This window comes from Rhamphochromis sp. 'chilingali' (assembly GCF_963969265.1).
Source record: "Rhamphochromis sp. 'chilingali' genome assembly, chromosome: 7".
Lineage (NCBI taxonomy): Eukaryota > Metazoa > Chordata > Actinopteri > Cichliformes > Cichlidae > Rhamphochromis > Rhamphochromis sp. 'chilingali'.
This window is the reverse complement of record NC_137934.1, coordinates 4245434-4262300: the sequence shown is the minus strand read 5'-3', so window position 1 is coordinate 4262300 and position 16867 is coordinate 4245434. Positions and strand designations below refer to the sequence as shown.

General features: G+C 38.6%; 1 protein-coding gene across 1 annotated transcript; it reads left to right on the top strand.

The window, feature by feature from the left end:
• The first annotated feature begins 3787 nt into the window (after positions 1-3787).
• Positions 3788-15790, top strand: pyroxd1 (pyridine nucleotide-disulphide oxidoreductase domain 1). The gene is made up of 13 exons (XM_080887577.1): positions 3788-4105; positions 4197-4277; positions 4608-4727; positions 5706-5834; positions 6266-6339; positions 6423-6619; positions 6711-6808; positions 8570-8672; positions 8773-8885; positions 9501-9623; positions 12180-12317; positions 12505-12594; positions 14564-15790. The coding sequence occupies exons 1-13, from the start codon at positions 4028-4030 to the stop codon at positions 14720-14722; spliced, it is 1503 nt and encodes a 500-aa protein (XP_080743703.1). The 5' UTR covers positions 3788-4027; the 3' UTR covers positions 14723-15790.
• The last annotated feature ends 1077 nt before the right edge of the window (positions 15791-16867 follow it).

Sequence of the window (16867 nt, the reverse complement as noted above, 5' to 3'; positions counted from 1 at the left end):
GCCGGTTCTGCTTTCTTCACTTTCTCCTTTATAATTTCCCACCTGCTGAGGGAATTAACTAAAGAATGATGTGACATTAAAGATAGATAGATAGATAGATAGATAGATAGATAGATAGATAGATAGATAGATAGATAGATAGATAGATAGATAGATAGATAGATAGATAGATAGATAGATAGATAGATAGATAGATAGATAGATAGATAGATAGATAGATAGATAGATAGATAGATAGATAGATAGATAGATAGATAGATAGATAGATAGATAGATAGATAGATAGATGGATGGATGGATGGATGGATGGATGGCTTAGCTTTCACGTAATCTGTAAATAAATCTCCTCACTTCTTTTTTAAAACTCCTGCTCTGGTGCCTTTCTCTCATGCAGATGTGAAGATACATGAATAGGTAAAGTTCCCCATTCTAAGCTAAGTAAAAGTCTAGTAATTGCCACAAATACTGTATTCCCATATAGTCATGTGTTGCCTTTCTGCAGAGGTTATTCAGGGTAATGAATATCAAGAGGCGACGTATGACGCACAGCATTAACCTCTGTTTGATTAGCAGCGACCCAATCATCTCAGACACTGACATCAACACTCCCATGCACGGTTAGCACCTGCATAAAAGGTTTTTCAAAAATAGAACAAATGCCGGCTTTTGCTGATGAATCCAAAAACAATGCAGCCATTATCCCCCAAACACTCTGACGGTGAATGGGGATCATGTCAAGATCTGTCGATTGCCTCATGTAAAACCACAAATGGCACTGCAACTGCTATCTGCTGCGGGGTTGTTTATCACTGCGGTAATGACGGTTGATGAATGTTTTGATGGAATTTTAGATCTGATTCATGGCCTGGTGACCACATTGATCGGTGGCATTAAAGGTACAGTTGTGTTTCAATATAAACAAGAAGGTTGCTGTGCCACCAAAATTCAAAACAAAGGACTTTAACCTCCTCTCGCTACTAAATTGATTTACATGTCTTTTACAGTAATAAAGGGTCTCTGTAGTGACTAAAATGATTAATTTCTCTGATGCTGAAAGTGTTATTGTTATATATATATATTATATATGTATTATATATGTATATATATGCCAAGAGAGCTTCACAAATTACAGCAAATATAACACATATGAATATCACAAGTAAAGAAAAGAGCAACAAGTTGCACCTCAACCAGATTCTTTGGTAGTCATCAACACACTCCTGGCATTATTCTGGCTGGATATTTGACTACTTTTCAGTTGCCAGGAAGTAACAGTTGGCAGCAATTCAACGAGACAAAGAATTAGACTAGACTGATGCTTTAAGTAGGCATGTGAGGTAATATGGGAAACTCGAGAGTACACAGTTAAAAACTAAACACAGTTAAAACTAAACAGCCATAGTAAGACAAGGGAGCTAAAATCCAATGCATACAAGAGAAGCGCTACCAAAAAATCCCCAAAAAACAGGATGTATGACAAACAGAAAAACACCTACCACAGAGACTAAAATATGACAACATGATTGAGGGAATAAAGGTGAAATAAATGGAAAACTTGAAGCCTAAATTCTAACCTATGAAGAAACTCAAAAGATATTCTTCATAAGCCTGTCGTACAGGAAACCATTAATCTGAGTTATTATTGGTTTTTCACATACTGCTTTTGCAGTTAAATGAGCAGCTTTTGGCTTAATTGGTGTTAAATAAATAATAACATGGTCTAACAGGTCATGTTCTGTAGTTTATCTGAGGTTGTAGTCTTCACATTTTTAAGATCTAATAAGGAATAGATTATTTGTCTTATGCCCTGAAACATAAACCATTAAAACTAAAGGACTGACTGTATATAACCAGAAAGAATGTAAGCTTCATTAATATGTAATATAATGAAATAACGATGCAAATATTATTAATAATAATAACAATAAGAAGAAGAATTATTGATGAACAACAATAAGACAGAGGGTCATTTTATCCAGAGACCAGGCGAGCTACACTTAAGGCCAGTGTAGCATCACTTCTCTTAATAATATCTGAATGTAATCCAAAATATTAATACAAGCTGGTTGTTTCGAGCTGTTTGAGCCTTTTCTCTGAGTTTCTTAAAGAATGTTTCAAGAATTTGTATCTTCAAATGGGGACTTACGTGGACACATACATGTTGCATAAGAGATCTTCATTATATTATATATTATTTATTTGCAATCACAAAAAACAGGGTACAAAACTCAGTCTGTCTCCAAACAATGACCTCCACCCTGTTTCAGTGCTATGGACAGATCTCTTCTGAACAAAACAAACAGTGCTGTCCTTGGTTCTGAAATCTGAAACAATACCCTTTATTGTTGTTGATTTTAATTTTGTTATTGCTTCTTTGACTGTGTTTCTATTTACACAAAAAGATTAAACAGAGAGGTAAAAAAATATGGACGCAAACACTAACAATTAAACGGGGAAGTAAAATGTATCCAATAGTACTGAGCAAAAATTTTGAGGCACCCCATATTTCTTTACATGTTGCACAGAAAATTAGAAACATTTATTGAAACATGTCCAAACATAAATGAAAATACAGTACATCTGCTCTAGTTTTTTGGGCCTGTCACTACTTCTTTTCTTTTCTTCCGTTTGCCCAGCTTTCCCCTCCCTTTAAGAGCATATCTCAGGACACCATGCTGAGATATGCACGTTTCTGTCTAAAAGCTAAAAAAAAAAAAAAAAAAAAAAAAAGGAATACGTTTTTGAGACTAGCTGATAGCAACAGTGCTGCTAATACGAACTAGTTCTTTGTTGTTATGTGTAGACACAACACTGGTTCATTCCTCGAGTTAGGTGACTTTTTATTTTACATTTGAATGATTCATTGTGGTGTGGTGCTTAACAAACAAACACATCTTCTGGAGACGGTCAGCTATGAGTGAAAAAAAAAAAATTTCCAAAGAAAAACTTCTGATGAACTATTACTCAAGACCACTAAAAAAATTACAAGGAAGTAGGGTAACATAGTAACAAAATTAAGAAGTTTGCACATTACTGTATGTACAAGACATTTTGTGATCCATAGCTAATTCGTATATAGCACACAAAACATTAGGTAGTAAGCAGAAACAATGACTACAAGGCTACGGTATTTCTAAATCTAACCCACTGTTATTAGAAGACTAAAATTTAAATGATTAAATGTTTAATCTGTCCTGCTTCTTAGTCAACCATACCTTTGTTTAGGCACAAACATATATTTTCGTTCCTGGAAAATATTCATGGCTCTTTAGGAATTAGATGTCACAAGCACACGTCGATGAAATAAAGCAAAGAAAAAAAAAATCTAAATTCTAGATGTACGCGTTTCATAGGTTTTCCTGTCGCTTGCCGTCGCTACGCATAAACACGGAAGTTACAATACTGTGGCCGTGTTGCATTCGTAAACACCCGAAAATCGGAATTCCTCTTCTCCAACCCAGAGAAATGTCAAAATATGGTAAGATTACTTAACTGTGACTTCCACCTTACGTAAAATCCAAACAAAATAGCACCTTAAAAGTTAACCATACTTTCTCTATCTATATCGATTTTAGCTGTCTAACAGTCCTTTAAATCTGTTAAATTAGAATCAAAGTTCATTCATTTCATAATATTTCACTGAACTTTTTCACTAATGGCTTTTAAGACAGTTGCTCACTTAACTCCAAGTGGATTCAGTTTCATATTTGTAAAATGTTAAGCGTGCGGAGGTCGTAAATGATGTCTTTTTAATTTTAAAATTTCTAATTTCCGAGGCTTTCTAAACGCAGCATCAGTCTCATGTGTGCTAAATCAACCTCGCTTCTTCGAGAATAACTTTAAAGTATTTTTGATATTTCAGCCCGACAGCCAGTTGGGCTTCCACGTTTCTAATGTGTGCAGACGTCTCCTCGTTATGGCGGAAAGTGTCCGAGAAATCTTTTGACTGTTAAAACAAATTTAGGCGTCTTCAGAATACTAAGGGTCTGGTTTTAGCTAGGTTCTGTTAGCTGATCATTTCAGAAGAATGGAAAATAAAAAAGAGAAAACGTTTCAGTTCGTGGTCGTGGGGGGTGGCATCGCTGGCGTGACATGTGTGGAGCAGGTGAAATGAGATGAATGGCATGTAAAAGCTTTGCTAGTACAATGCGTGTGCCATGTAGCTACTTAACGTACATGTTAATCTACATTGACAGCTGTCGTCCCAGATTCTGTCCGCTGACGTGGCTCTGATAACTGCAGGTCCCCACATCAAGGCAGTGACCAACTACAAGCAGGTCAGAGGGACATTGATGACGATGATGGTGGCGGTAGCTCAGTGGGAGCTTCATCTCTGACAGAGTTATGGATTTGTTCTCACAAACTCCCACGTTACAAATGCATGCGCTCATGTATTTTAAGTCATCAACTGTATTAAAAAAAAGAAATAATCAGTATTTCATTATGATGATTCATTATGATTCACATACAAGCTGCCTTTAAAAACATAATATGATCATCATGGACACACTGTATTTTACTGTTCGGGTTTGACTATCAACAGGCTATCTTATCACTTCTCTGAATGGCTTTTAATGCTGTAATTTTCCACTGTCCTCCTTTCAAAGGTGTCCAGGACACTGGAAGAGTTTGACGTGGAGGAGCAACCATCTAGTGTTCTGGAAGAAAAATTCCCCAACCTTACTATCATCCATTCTGCTGTTAAATCACTCCACACAAAGTCACATGTAAGGTTTGGCCGCATGTAGGATGCATATGTGACAGCAAAGGCCACACATGTTGTTTACTTACTGTAATTATAGCAGAGTGCAAACTGATTTCATGCAACAAGCACTTTACTATTAACTGTGTACTATTGCCACCTTGTGGACATATGGTGGGCAGGTTCCATGGAACAAGAATGAGATTATTGTTGCAGTACAATAGTGAATTTCACTATAATGAACGGTGCCTCCTTTAGCTTATCCATTACGCTGCATCATTCTTTAGGAAAACAGAGGAGATGGTGCGTCCTCTGTCTCATGAAAATAAATGATCAACATAACAGTCAAGAGACTGCGTTTTATATCATAACTTGCAAATATGCAAGCAATTTTTTAAATGTGGTAATTGAAATATAAATGTTACGCAATGTTGTTATAGTTTGCCTGATATGAAAGTTTGCTGCTTTCCTTGAAGCACTTCGTTACGAGTTTAGTGACATGTCTCGTAATCAAAGATAATGAGCCAAATCAAAGCTCAAAGTGAAGTGAAGGTTGTCGTGCAGGTCAGTCTGTACTGGTTGTGCCTTCATTTTAGACGTCAGCTTTTAGGATTATCAATAATTAATTTGACTTGAGAGGTGCTGAGAGCTTTAATAAAGGTGAGTGTAGCAGATCTTCAGCTGGAAAAGAAAACTGTGTTATGGCCTGCATAACACAACACAAAAAGAACATGGGGCGAAGGATTAAGGATGAGATTTGGTTTGATGAGATTTTTTCTTACATTGCAACCCCTTCTCAGGGATTTGCGTCTCCTCCTGGATCGTAAATTAAGATCTTTTGTGTGTTAGGCAAATGTGTTAAATGCTTACAAGGCTAGGAGGATTAAAAGATGACCTTTATGTTTAAATCACACCTTTTTTCAAGAAACTGAGGTTGTGAGATAAAACAGTTAAAGCTCACAATTGATTGCCATTTCCCATGTAATGCTCCTCTCTTCGTCAGTGTGTGGAAACTGCAGATGGCCGGGTTTTTGGTTACAAGAAGCTGTGTATCTGCAGCGGTGCCAGACCCAAGCTGCTAACCCAGGACAACCCTTACGTGCTGGGGATACGGGACACAGATAGTGCTCAGGTACAAGCCAAATCTTCTGGATGTTTGTGTAGCTAGTAGCATGTGGGTCTGAAATTCCTGAGGAAACTAACCTCATAAGACTTTCATAGTAACACCAAACAGTTTGTCCAAAGAAAACAGCTTGACTGCTTGTCCTTGTATTTTAGTCCCTCTTCTCTGGTCTTCATTAAGGTGATATTACTTAACTGGATGTGGCATTAGCGACTAATTACCAGTCTACTAACCCTTTGAGCTCCTGTACAACTAAACAGTGTTTGAATTTCAGCTATTACAGCTTCTGTAAGATCTTATTGGTTTCACTGAACAAAAAAAGGGTGTTTGTGTATTTTCTACATCTGCATTAGTTGCACATAGTCTGTCTGTAAATGATTGTGTTTTATTAATAACCTTTAAACATAGATGTGTCACTAGTTTTCTTTGTTCTTTTAAAGGAGTTTCAGAAGAGGTTATCCAAAGCTAAGAGGATTGTTATTGTTGGGAATGGAGGAATTGCCTTGGAATTAGTGTAAGTCTGCTGTAGCCAGAATGCCATTTGAGCCCACAGTTATTCATGCTTTACTGAGTACTTGTGAACTTTGTGATCTTTAGGTATGAGGTGGAAGGCTGTGAGGTGATCTGGGCGGTAAAGGACAAGGCCATAGGAAACACATTCTTTGACGCAGGAGCAGCACAATTCCTCATCCCATCGCTTGAGGCCGACAAACCCCAGGCAGCTGCCCCCTGTAAGAGGCCTCGCTTCACTACAGAGGAAGCAGCTCCCGGAGGCTCACACATCTTCACAGCAGGTTCTTTCTTTTCCTTCCTGTTCTACACTTCTGCTCTTCTCTCCTTTAGTACAGAAAAAAGTATATAAAGCAAATGTTTGTCTTCTCTCAGATAGAAGCTCACAAGCGTACGGTCACGGTCCTACGGATTCTGGAAGTGCCCTGGGTCCTGACTGGCATGAAGGAATAGCTCTTCGAGGAGCAGAGCAGGTGAGATCCTGTATGCGTGGTTGAAGTCTGTGGGGAGTAAAAAAAAAAAGGCTAATGTTCTGTTTGAACAAGGTCCTAAAATGTCTTACATGTTCTGTTTCTGTGGTAGTTGAATTTTTAGAATGTGTTTTTAACTTAAAAACAGTACAGTTAATTTGGGAAATTAGTTTTGTGATCTTTATCTAAATGCATGTCACTTCCTCTGTGTTGTTCCGCCTTTCTAAGATACCTATTGTTATATTTTGCAGTGCAGCTAAATGGGTTCACACCCTAACGCCCATTAACTTAATAGCATAGCTGCAGGTACCTTCTGTTGGTTCATTATCAGATTCATAGTATCAAAATCCCTCTTGAACCTTATCTTGCTACTCAACAGCTATAATGGAAAAACATTTTTTATTTTAGTAGTTAAGTTAATGTCATTGAACTGCAAGTGTAGAAAGTCAAATGTGATTAAACAAGGATTAAAACATTTTGCTAACATTGCAAATAAGGTTTAAAAAGCTTTTTCACCCAGGTTATACTTCTTTTCCAGTCATGCTGACCACTCAGTTTTAACTGTGCATTCATAATGTACTTTATTCTAAAAGCTTTATCTGACTGTCGTGGCCTGTTTAAAATCATCAGTTAACCAATCATGTAAATCTTTTGACTCCTCCAACAGTCAAATGGCACATAGACAACATGCAAATTCTACACACACAGGCCCAGTGATAACCACTATGAGATGTTACAGAACTCTTCCCATAAATTTCTATTCAGGTTTGTTTCAGTGCCATGTCTCCTCATTATACAGTCACAGTCAAAAGAAAGTACACCGTCTGTCAGATCTAAGATTTTACATATCAGGTCACAAAATTGCATAAATACAGACCTAAAAGCCCAGACCTACAAACTGCCAAAACCCCTGCTTTTAGAAAGGTGCTCACACTTGCTGATGATGAGTTAATCATCTGCATTTGATCAGCAGCACCTGACTGCTGCTTACCCTCTTAAATCATACGGAAGCAGTAAGCAGTGGTGTTCCACACACTAGTTTTGTGTTTCATGTGATCGCGTATTTAACTAATTCTAAGATCTGCTCAGATGATTTTTAATCTGTCTTGATATGTCGAACCTTAAACCTAAAAGAGGGTTTCTTTTTACTGTGACTGTACAGTAAAATCTCTAACAGATGATGTAAGGTTGTTTGTTTCAGACATGGCAAAAATGCAGTGAGAGAAATGGGGAAGTGGTTATTTCCACTTCGGCACACAAAAATAACGTAGGCTGTGGTGGTGAGGCAGCACAGAATTACTGCTAACCTCGTTCACAACTACACGAAATGCTGAACAAGCGGACAATCTAAAAGTTTAACAGTATTAGGTTCTAAAGTTGCTTTTTGCTTCTTTTTAACATTGTTTTACTAACCATTTCAACCTGGTTGCAATAATACTAGCCTCATAAGGCTGAAATTAATGGTTGTAGCTTATGTAAAAAAAATTTAAAAATCTTCAAAATACAGACTTTTGGATTACTAGACTCAGTGAGTCCCCGGGTTAGCAACACAACAATAATTTGTCTGACCATCAGTCACAAATCCACACTTACTTTACTGGCAGGGATTAAATATCAAATAATGTGTTGTATGGCTCACTGCACTGTTTAATGGTAGGAGACACATTTAGTAGTTTATAAAAGCCTGAGTGTAGCACACAGTTTATCCTGTCATACTGTCCTCCTGTTCTGATGAATCCCCTCACACTGCTGGCATTTGCTCAGGTGTCCCACAGAGTTTCAGTGGAGTACCAGTGTGAGGTGGAAAAGATCTTCACCTGTGAGGAGCTTCATAAATCCCCAGAGCAAACACTAAGAACTGAGTGTGGTGAGGATTAAATTTACTGCTCTGTGTTTTTCTCTAACCCTGCTCCTTTCTTGCTCACTTTTTTGTTTGTTTTTTTACACTCTGCCCTTTGTCTGAGTAGGAGACTGGCCAGTTTACGTCCGGCTGACTAATGCCCAGACATTTGGCTGCGATTTTGTTGTCAGCGCCACAGGTGTCGTTCCAAACACTGAGCCCTTTCTCCAAGGCAACACGGTAAGAAAACTCATCCATATGCAAAGTGGAAATTCCTAGTGACTCTGCCAGAGCTTCCAGGCTTTGGGAACGTTGTTGTTTTGCATTATTATTAAATGCGTTCGTGCCATTTGTCATTCATCGTACGGTCATGCGTCTGGCCAGTACCGTGTTAGATTTTACCAAAAGTTGTTGAGCTGCACACAGTTTCATGACTGTATCTGCTATGCTACATTAAATACTCATGTTCCCACATAAAGTGCCTTTTCCCTCTTGATTCCCAAGTGTTTTCAGCCTCACTAATAGTACACACTCTACCTCTTCTCGTGTCTGCTCACTTCGATGTAATGTTCAGTGTTTTGCAAGGCAAATTGCATGAGACCTACTTGTACGGCTTATCTGTTTTTGTAAGTGGAAATGTGGTTTTAATGCCTCTAGATGTCAGTAAAGCATAGGTGAGCTTTTTCATTACTCTGGTTTTTCAGCCTGTGTAAAGCTGCTGGATTTCCAGCAAAGTGCCACTGCATCAAAGTTAGTGTAAAGTCTACAGCAACCACTCTGATTTACTTATATGTACTACATCTTCCTTTGTTTTGTTTTTTTATTACTGGTGCTGATCATTTCTCTGTGTGAAAGTTTGTGGTTGCAGACGATGGCGGCCTACAAGTAGATGATCACATGATGACATCCGAGGCAGATGTGTACGCTGCAGGTGACGTGTGCACTGCGTGCTGGGAGCAGAGCCCTCTGTGGCAGCAGGTAAAAAAACAGTCAGTTAATCTACAGTGCAGCATTTTTGTCCTTTAAACATTACGTACTGCTCATGTCGTTTAAGTAATCCAGTGTAAAAATTAGAAAAAGTAGCGTACCATGTGTTTCCTGATTTTTGACTTAAAACAAAATTATAATGCCAAGCAACTGTTTCTGTTTTAAGCAGCTTCTATATGTGGAAAACAATTAAAAGTTAGATAATTAGATATATTAGCTTATGCCAGGGCAAAGCATCCATCTGTCCATCCGCAAGTCCTAGGAATTGCTACTTCTGGACACAATGAGCAGCTAATCATCTTAATTGTGCTCAAGGTCAAGATTGAGATCTTATGGGTCATTTTACAGGCACAGTTTTCACAACACTCACTACTCCTTCTAGACAATTGGACAGATTTTAGTGAAACAAGATTAGTTTGTCCCAGATATGACTGTTTGCAAGGCTTCTTTATATTCAATTCAATTCAATTCAATTTTATTTATATAGCGCCAAATCACAAGAAAAGTCGCCTCAAGGCGCTTCATAGATACAGAGAAAAACCCAACAATTATGACCCCCTATGAGCAAGCACTTTGGCGACAGTGGGAAGGAAAAACTCCCTTTTAACAGGAAGAAACCTCCAGCAGAACCAGGCTCAGGGAGGGGCGGGGCCATCTGCTGCGACCGGTTGGGGAGAGAGAAGGAAGACAGGATAAAGACATGCTGTGGAAGAGAGACAGAGGTTAATAACAGATATGATTCAATGCAGAGAGGTCTATTAACACATAGTGAGTGAGAAAGGTGACTGGAAAGGAAAAACTCAATGCATCATGGGAATCCCCGGCAGCCTACGTCTATTGCAGCATAACTAAGGGAGGATTCAGGGTCACCTGGTCCAGCCCTAACTATATGCTTTAGCAAAAAGGAAAGTTTGAAGCCTAATCTTAAAACTAGAGATAGTGTCTGTCTCCAGAATCCAAACTGGAAGCTGGTTCCACAGAAGAGGGGCCTGAAAACTGAAGGCTCTGCCTCCCATTCTACTTTTAAATACTCTAGGAACAACAAGTAGGCCTGCAGAGCGAGAGCGAACTGCTCTAATAGGGTGATATGGTACTACAAGGTCATTAAGATAAGATGGGGCCTGATTATTTAAGACCTTGTATGTGAAGAGCAGGATTTTGAATTCTGGATTTAACAGGAGCCAATGAAGGGAAGCGAAAACAGGAGAAATCTGCTCTCTCTTTCTAGTCCCTGTCAGGACTCTTGCTGCAGCATTTTGGATTAACTGAAGGCTTTCAGGGAGTTTTTTGGACATCCTGATAATAATGAATTACAGTCGTCCAGCCTGGAAGTAATAAATGCATGAACTAGTTTTTCAGCGTCACTCTGAGACAGGATATTTCAAATTTTAGAGATGTTGCGCAAATGGAAGAACACAGTCTTACATATTTGTTTAATATGTGCGTTGAAGGACATGTCTTGGTGAAAAATGACTCCAAGGTTCCTCACAGTGTTACTAGAGGCCAAGGTAATGCCATCCAGAGTAAGAATCTGGTTAGATACCATATTTCTAAGATTTTCAGGGCCGAGTACAATAACCTCAGTTTGATCTGAATTTAGAAACAGAAAGTTAGCGGCCATCCAGGTCTTTATGTCTTTAAGACATTCCTGCAGTTTAACTAATTGGTGTGTGTTATCTGGCTTCATGGACAGATAGAGCTGGGTGTCATCTGCATAGCAGTGTAAATGTATGCTATGTCTTCTAATGATGCTGCCTAGGGGAAGCATGTATAATGTAAACAGAATTGGTCCTAGCATTGAACCCTGTGGAACTCCATAATTAACCTCAGTGTGTGAAGAGGACTCTCCATTTACATGCACAAATTGGAGTCTATTAGATAGATATGATACAATATCCCCGTGCATTTGAATTCTCAGTAGTTTGTACAATACAACAAAACTTTTCCATTTCTTTCTGTGAAACAAGCTGTGAAACTGTGATAGATGTGAGTTTTAATCGACACTGAAAGGTGTCAGTTTAGACCCAGTGTGCCAGCAGTAATTCAGTTCGCTGACTTAACGACAAGTTTAATGACAAATGGTTTGAGAAAGCGCACGCTTGAACAGGCTTGCAAAGCTAACGGCACTGCATGGTGAAGGTGTTTCAAACTTTAAACAAATGAGATTAGGAGAGATTATTTAAGAAAATAATTATATCTGGATTTTATTTTTTAAATTAAGAAGCATTTGTCAGTATTTTTAAACTCATTACTTTACTTTGGAAATTTTTTTCTCCTTTTTTCTCCTCACGGTGTATTTTATTTTGTTAGTTTAATCTTAGAAAATGTTTAATTCTGCTTTTTTATGGCTGTAGTCATCCTGTAAAACATGATCGCATACATTCACATAAAGATTTTTTGCTAAAAAGAAAAGTAGGCTGTAACGTTTCATACACCATGTTACGTAAAGACACTTTGCGCAGTGTTAGAAAAGTGTGGAGAGCAGCTGTCATATTTGCACTGTCATGCATATTTGAATGTAACACTGTGTATGTGTTGTGTGTACAGATGCGTTTATGGACGCAAGCTCGTCAGATGGGTTGGTATGCAGGCCGTTGCATGGCAGCACACATCCTGTCAGAACCAGTGGAGCTGGACTTCTGCTTTGAACTCTTCTCACATATTACTAAATTCTTCAACTACAAGGTAAGAGATGTTTTACTAAAGTGCAGCAAAGTTATTTAAATGATAACTAATAGGTTAAACATCAACTATGCAAAGTGGAAAGGTTTTCATTCTTTTCAAGGTGATTTCACAGGGCCGCATGGTTTTAGCCTCAAGGTTGATTCACAGTGCTTTTTAAAAAACATGTCTCCTTCTGATTATTCCACAGGTGGTCCTACTGGGAAAGTTTAATAGTCAAGGGCTTGGGCCAGACCATGAGCTGCTGGTACGCTGCACTAAAGGCCAGGAGTATGTCAAGGTGAAACTGCAGGGATAAACAATGTGATGACAGTAAATGGTAAAAGGACTGGTACTTACAGTGCTGTGAAAATGTATTTGCCCCCTTTCTGAATTTTTACTTATTTATTTTGACATATTTATCAAACTTACATGTTTCAGATCATCACACAAATTGTATCAGACAAATATAACCCGAGCACGAACAGACACATCCTGAAGTTTGCTGATGACACAGTGATCGTCAGTCTTCTGGTGGGGGACGAGTCAGGCCATGGGCAGATTGTAGATGATTTTGTGGATTGGTGTGATGAGTCCTTCCTTTCACTAAATGTGTCAAAAACTAAAGACATGATTATTGATTTTAGGAAGTCCTCTTATAGCTCATCCCCTACTATCATTAGAACTGCTGATATTGGGATCGTTGAGAGTTATAAATATCTAGGTGTGGTACTTGACCATAAACTGTGTTTTGAATCTCATGCTGATGCCACTCGTTTTAGAGTACCTCTGAGGAAGACCAAAAGACTCAAGGCTTCTTTTGTCCCTACTGCATCCTGTCTCCTACATGGCATATAACCGTCCTGGGATTTTCTATTACTATTATTGTCATTTTATATTATGTTTTGTTTACTTTTATCCTGCTGCTAAACTAATTTCCCTTTTGGGACAATAAAGAATTTGAATTGAATTGAATGTATTAATGGCTATCCCTGCCATTATCTCACTGGAGTGGAGTCCTAAACCCTTAGAAAATAAAACCTTGCATTATTGCCCTTCCCAAACTGACAGATGTTAAAGACTTTCTCTCATCTGTTCTCGAGTGTTTTAGATTGTGACATGATGTGTTGTTTTTGAGAACTTCAGCCTACATCATGGCAAACAACATCTTGTTTCAACAGGTCTGACAGTAAACAAACCTGGATGTAGCTTGTGAAAGTTAACTCAGCTTTTGAAAACTATGTCATGGCTTAACAAGGGCAGGACAAAAGCATTTTTCACACAGGGCCAGGTAGCTTTGGATAGCTTCATAGTCATCATTTAAAAGCTGCATTTTGTATACACTATCTACAAATGGAGTTCCAAGGTGAAAACTGCTGTCGAAAACGGCTCATCTCACATTTTTCAAAAAACATCTTGATGATTCCCAAGACTTTTGGGAAAATATTCTGTGGAATGGAGAGACAAAAGTTTAACTTTTTGGAAGGCTTGAGTCCCGTTCCATCTGGCGTACAGCTAATACAGCATTTGATAAAGAGACAATGATACCTCCAGTCAAACATGGTGGTGGTAGTGTGATGGTCGAGGACTGCTTTGCTGCTTTAGGACGACTCGCTGTAATTGATGGAAACATGAATTTTTTTTCTTCTCACAAAATCCTGAAGCTCAAGCACACTTTGGTTATGCTGCAGGTCAATTATCCAAAACACCAGCATGTCCACCTCTGAATAGCTTAGAGCAGGGGTGTCCAACTCCAGGCCTCAAGGGCCGGTGTCCTGCAGGTTTTAGATGTGTCCTTAATCCAACACCGCTGATTTAAATGGCTAAATTACCTCCTTAACATTAAGGTCTCCAGAGGCCTGGTAACTAACTAATCATTTGATTCAGGTGTGTTGACCCAGGGTGACATCTAAAACTTGCAGGGCACCAGCCCTTGAGGCCTGAAGGTGGACACCCCTGGCTTAGAGAGAAAAACAAAATAGAGGTTTTGGAGTGGCCTTGTCAAAATCCAGGCTTGTATCAGACTGACGACCTTAGCACAGTGCTGAAGGGAGGGCTTTAAAGTTGCCTGTACTGAAGCGTGCATGCACATGCAGAAATACTTTTTCACAGCATTGTAACTTCTTCAGTCTTCAAAATTAAAATCACCAAAGGCTAATCTGGAACCCAGAAATCAATGGGAGCTGCCAGGGTGTCTTTGTCTTTTGTATACAGTCTTTAGCTAATATCAATATTTTGTCCATCTCATTGCAATTAAATGTTTGTTCCAGGTTGTTCTCAGTGGAGGGAGGATGGTGGGAGCAGTGCTTATTGGAGAAACAGACCTGGAAGAAACATTTGAAAACCTGATACTCAACCAGATGGATCTGACGCCATATGGAGAAGAATTGCTTAACCCTGACATTGACATAGAAGACTACTTCGACTGAGCTCTGCTGGAGAGTTTGAACAATGGCAATTAGCTGTGTGAAAGAAAGATTATGTTTGCAATAGTAAATGAAATTATTTATTTTTGCTTTAAATAAAAAAAAATTCTAAACCACATGCACTAAATTGTTGGTTGAAATATGTATTAGGTAAAAGTATTTTTGTAGCAGTATATACAATACCGTGCAAGTCTTGAGCCATCCCCCATTTCTTCAGAGTTCAGCAATTTATTGAAAAGTGCAAACAGACGTGGACATTTGCACAAGCTTGAAAGTCAATATTTGGTATGACCACCTTTATTCTTCAACACAGCCTGAACTCTCTTAGGCGACATTTCTTGTCATTTCTTTAAGCAGTCTTCAGGAATAGTTCTCTAGGCATCTTGAATGATATTCAAAGCTCTTCTTTGGATATTGGCTGTCTCTTGTTCTGTTCTCTGTTAAGATGAACACACACTCAGTAATATTGAAGCCCAGGCTTTGTGGAGGCCAGTCCATGACTGATAGTGGTCCATTGTGCATTTTTCTATCTAGGTATGCTTTTACTGCGTTATCTGTTTTTGGGATCATTGTCACATTGAAATTGAAGCCATTTCCATTTCAAATATTTCCAGATGGTATGTATGGTTATTCAAAATCTGATTGTACTTTTCTGTGTTCATAATTCCATGGTTTTTGACCAATCGCATTAGACACCAATGGCTAATGCAGTCCCAAACATGACAGAGCCTCCACCAGGCTTTACAGATGGCTGTAGACACTTACTGTTATTCATCCCTCTATAAGTTGCTTCAGATTTTCAGCCCAGTTATTGTGTAGCCTTTTCTCCTTGTTTCCCTTCATTAAGAATGGCTTCCTGACATCCACGCTTCCAGTGAGAAGATTTCTGATGAGGCTTCAGTGAACAGTAGATGGAGGGCGAGAGGCATCTCTTATTGCTGGATTTCTTCATATTGCTTAAAGACAAATGCTGTTCATCTGCTATAGGTTTTAGGCCTGACAGTTTTATCAATTTTTTAAGGACACCCTGCACATCACGTTGACATACACCAAGTTTTGTTTTTATTATTATTATTACCAATAGCTCTTTGGAAATATTCTTGTTGATGCCAAAATACAATTTTATACCCATGAAACTGCATTATCTTTCATTCATTAAAGAAATGAAAATTAGTGAGAAAGTAGCCAGTGTCTAAAAGAAAATGTTAAAAAACCTTCAGAGAGTATTGAAAACTATTGCTCAAGAGCACTTTTCAAAATTCCAAGAAAGTCTAGCTGCTTGGAGGTAAATAAATAGAAATGGGTGTGGCTGGAGATTTTCCACAGCACTGTAAATCCATCACTTTATTGTCATGGTTTAAACTAATCATGGTTGATTTAAATCAGATATATACTGAGGTATAAGATACACGGGGTAGTATGAAAATGGCATGCACTAACACTCACTTGACCCATTGATTTTAATAGGCAAACGTGTTCTACGTGAGAGCGAAAAGGAAAATCTCTTTGTTTCTATGTTGTCCTAGTAACTCGTGATCAGATTTCAGCCTGAGCAGTAACTAGAGCTCCTCCCAGGCCTCAGCAACAATCTAGATTGTTCTGCCCATTGTTACTGTGAGACGTTGCTTTTGTGGTATAACTACTTGAAAACCCACCAAATGACAAAGGACAAGAAACATTAAAGGTGTAATGATTTAATGATGACCAGAACGCCCACCCACTCAATTCTCGTATATGTTTACCTTTAGGCTTGTGACTAAATAAAAGCACTGACCTACAAACACATCTATTGACTGATTGGCTGAGTGAGCACCAAAGGTTGAGTTGACTCACTGGACTTGAAAAGTGACTAAAAATAGCGATGTAAATGAGCAACAACAACTGTGCAACACAGAATGATATCCTTGTCTTTTTAGTAAAGAAACATGAACAACAAACTCCTCTGCTGCTACTCCTGCTGCTGTTAAAGTTTCTCTGGGCTAGACCACATTTTCCAATTTTGGTCAGTTGGAGTTGCCCAGCAATCAGCAGGAATTGACACTGTGATTGCACTGAGTGGTTTTCCCTGGTGTACCTGCACAGGTGGAAAATGGGGAATTGTTTACAGGGTAAGTCAACACTGCTTAGGTGGCCAAATGAATCAAGATA

Bases quoted from the DNA above. Each gene is read 5' to 3' on its own strand.
- pyroxd1 (XM_080887577.1), top strand. From the start codon at position 4,028: ATGGAAAATAAAAAAGAGAAAACGTTTCAGTTCGTGGTCGTGGGGGGT. The intron at 4,278-4,607 runs GTCAGAGGGACA...CTCCTTTCAAAG, and splicing joins CAGTGACCAACTACAAGCAG to GTGTCCAGGACACTGGAAGA. The intron at 8,673-8,772 runs GTGAGGATTAAA...TTGTCTGAGTAG, and splicing joins AACACTAAGAACTGAGTGTG to GAGACTGGCCAGTTTACGTC.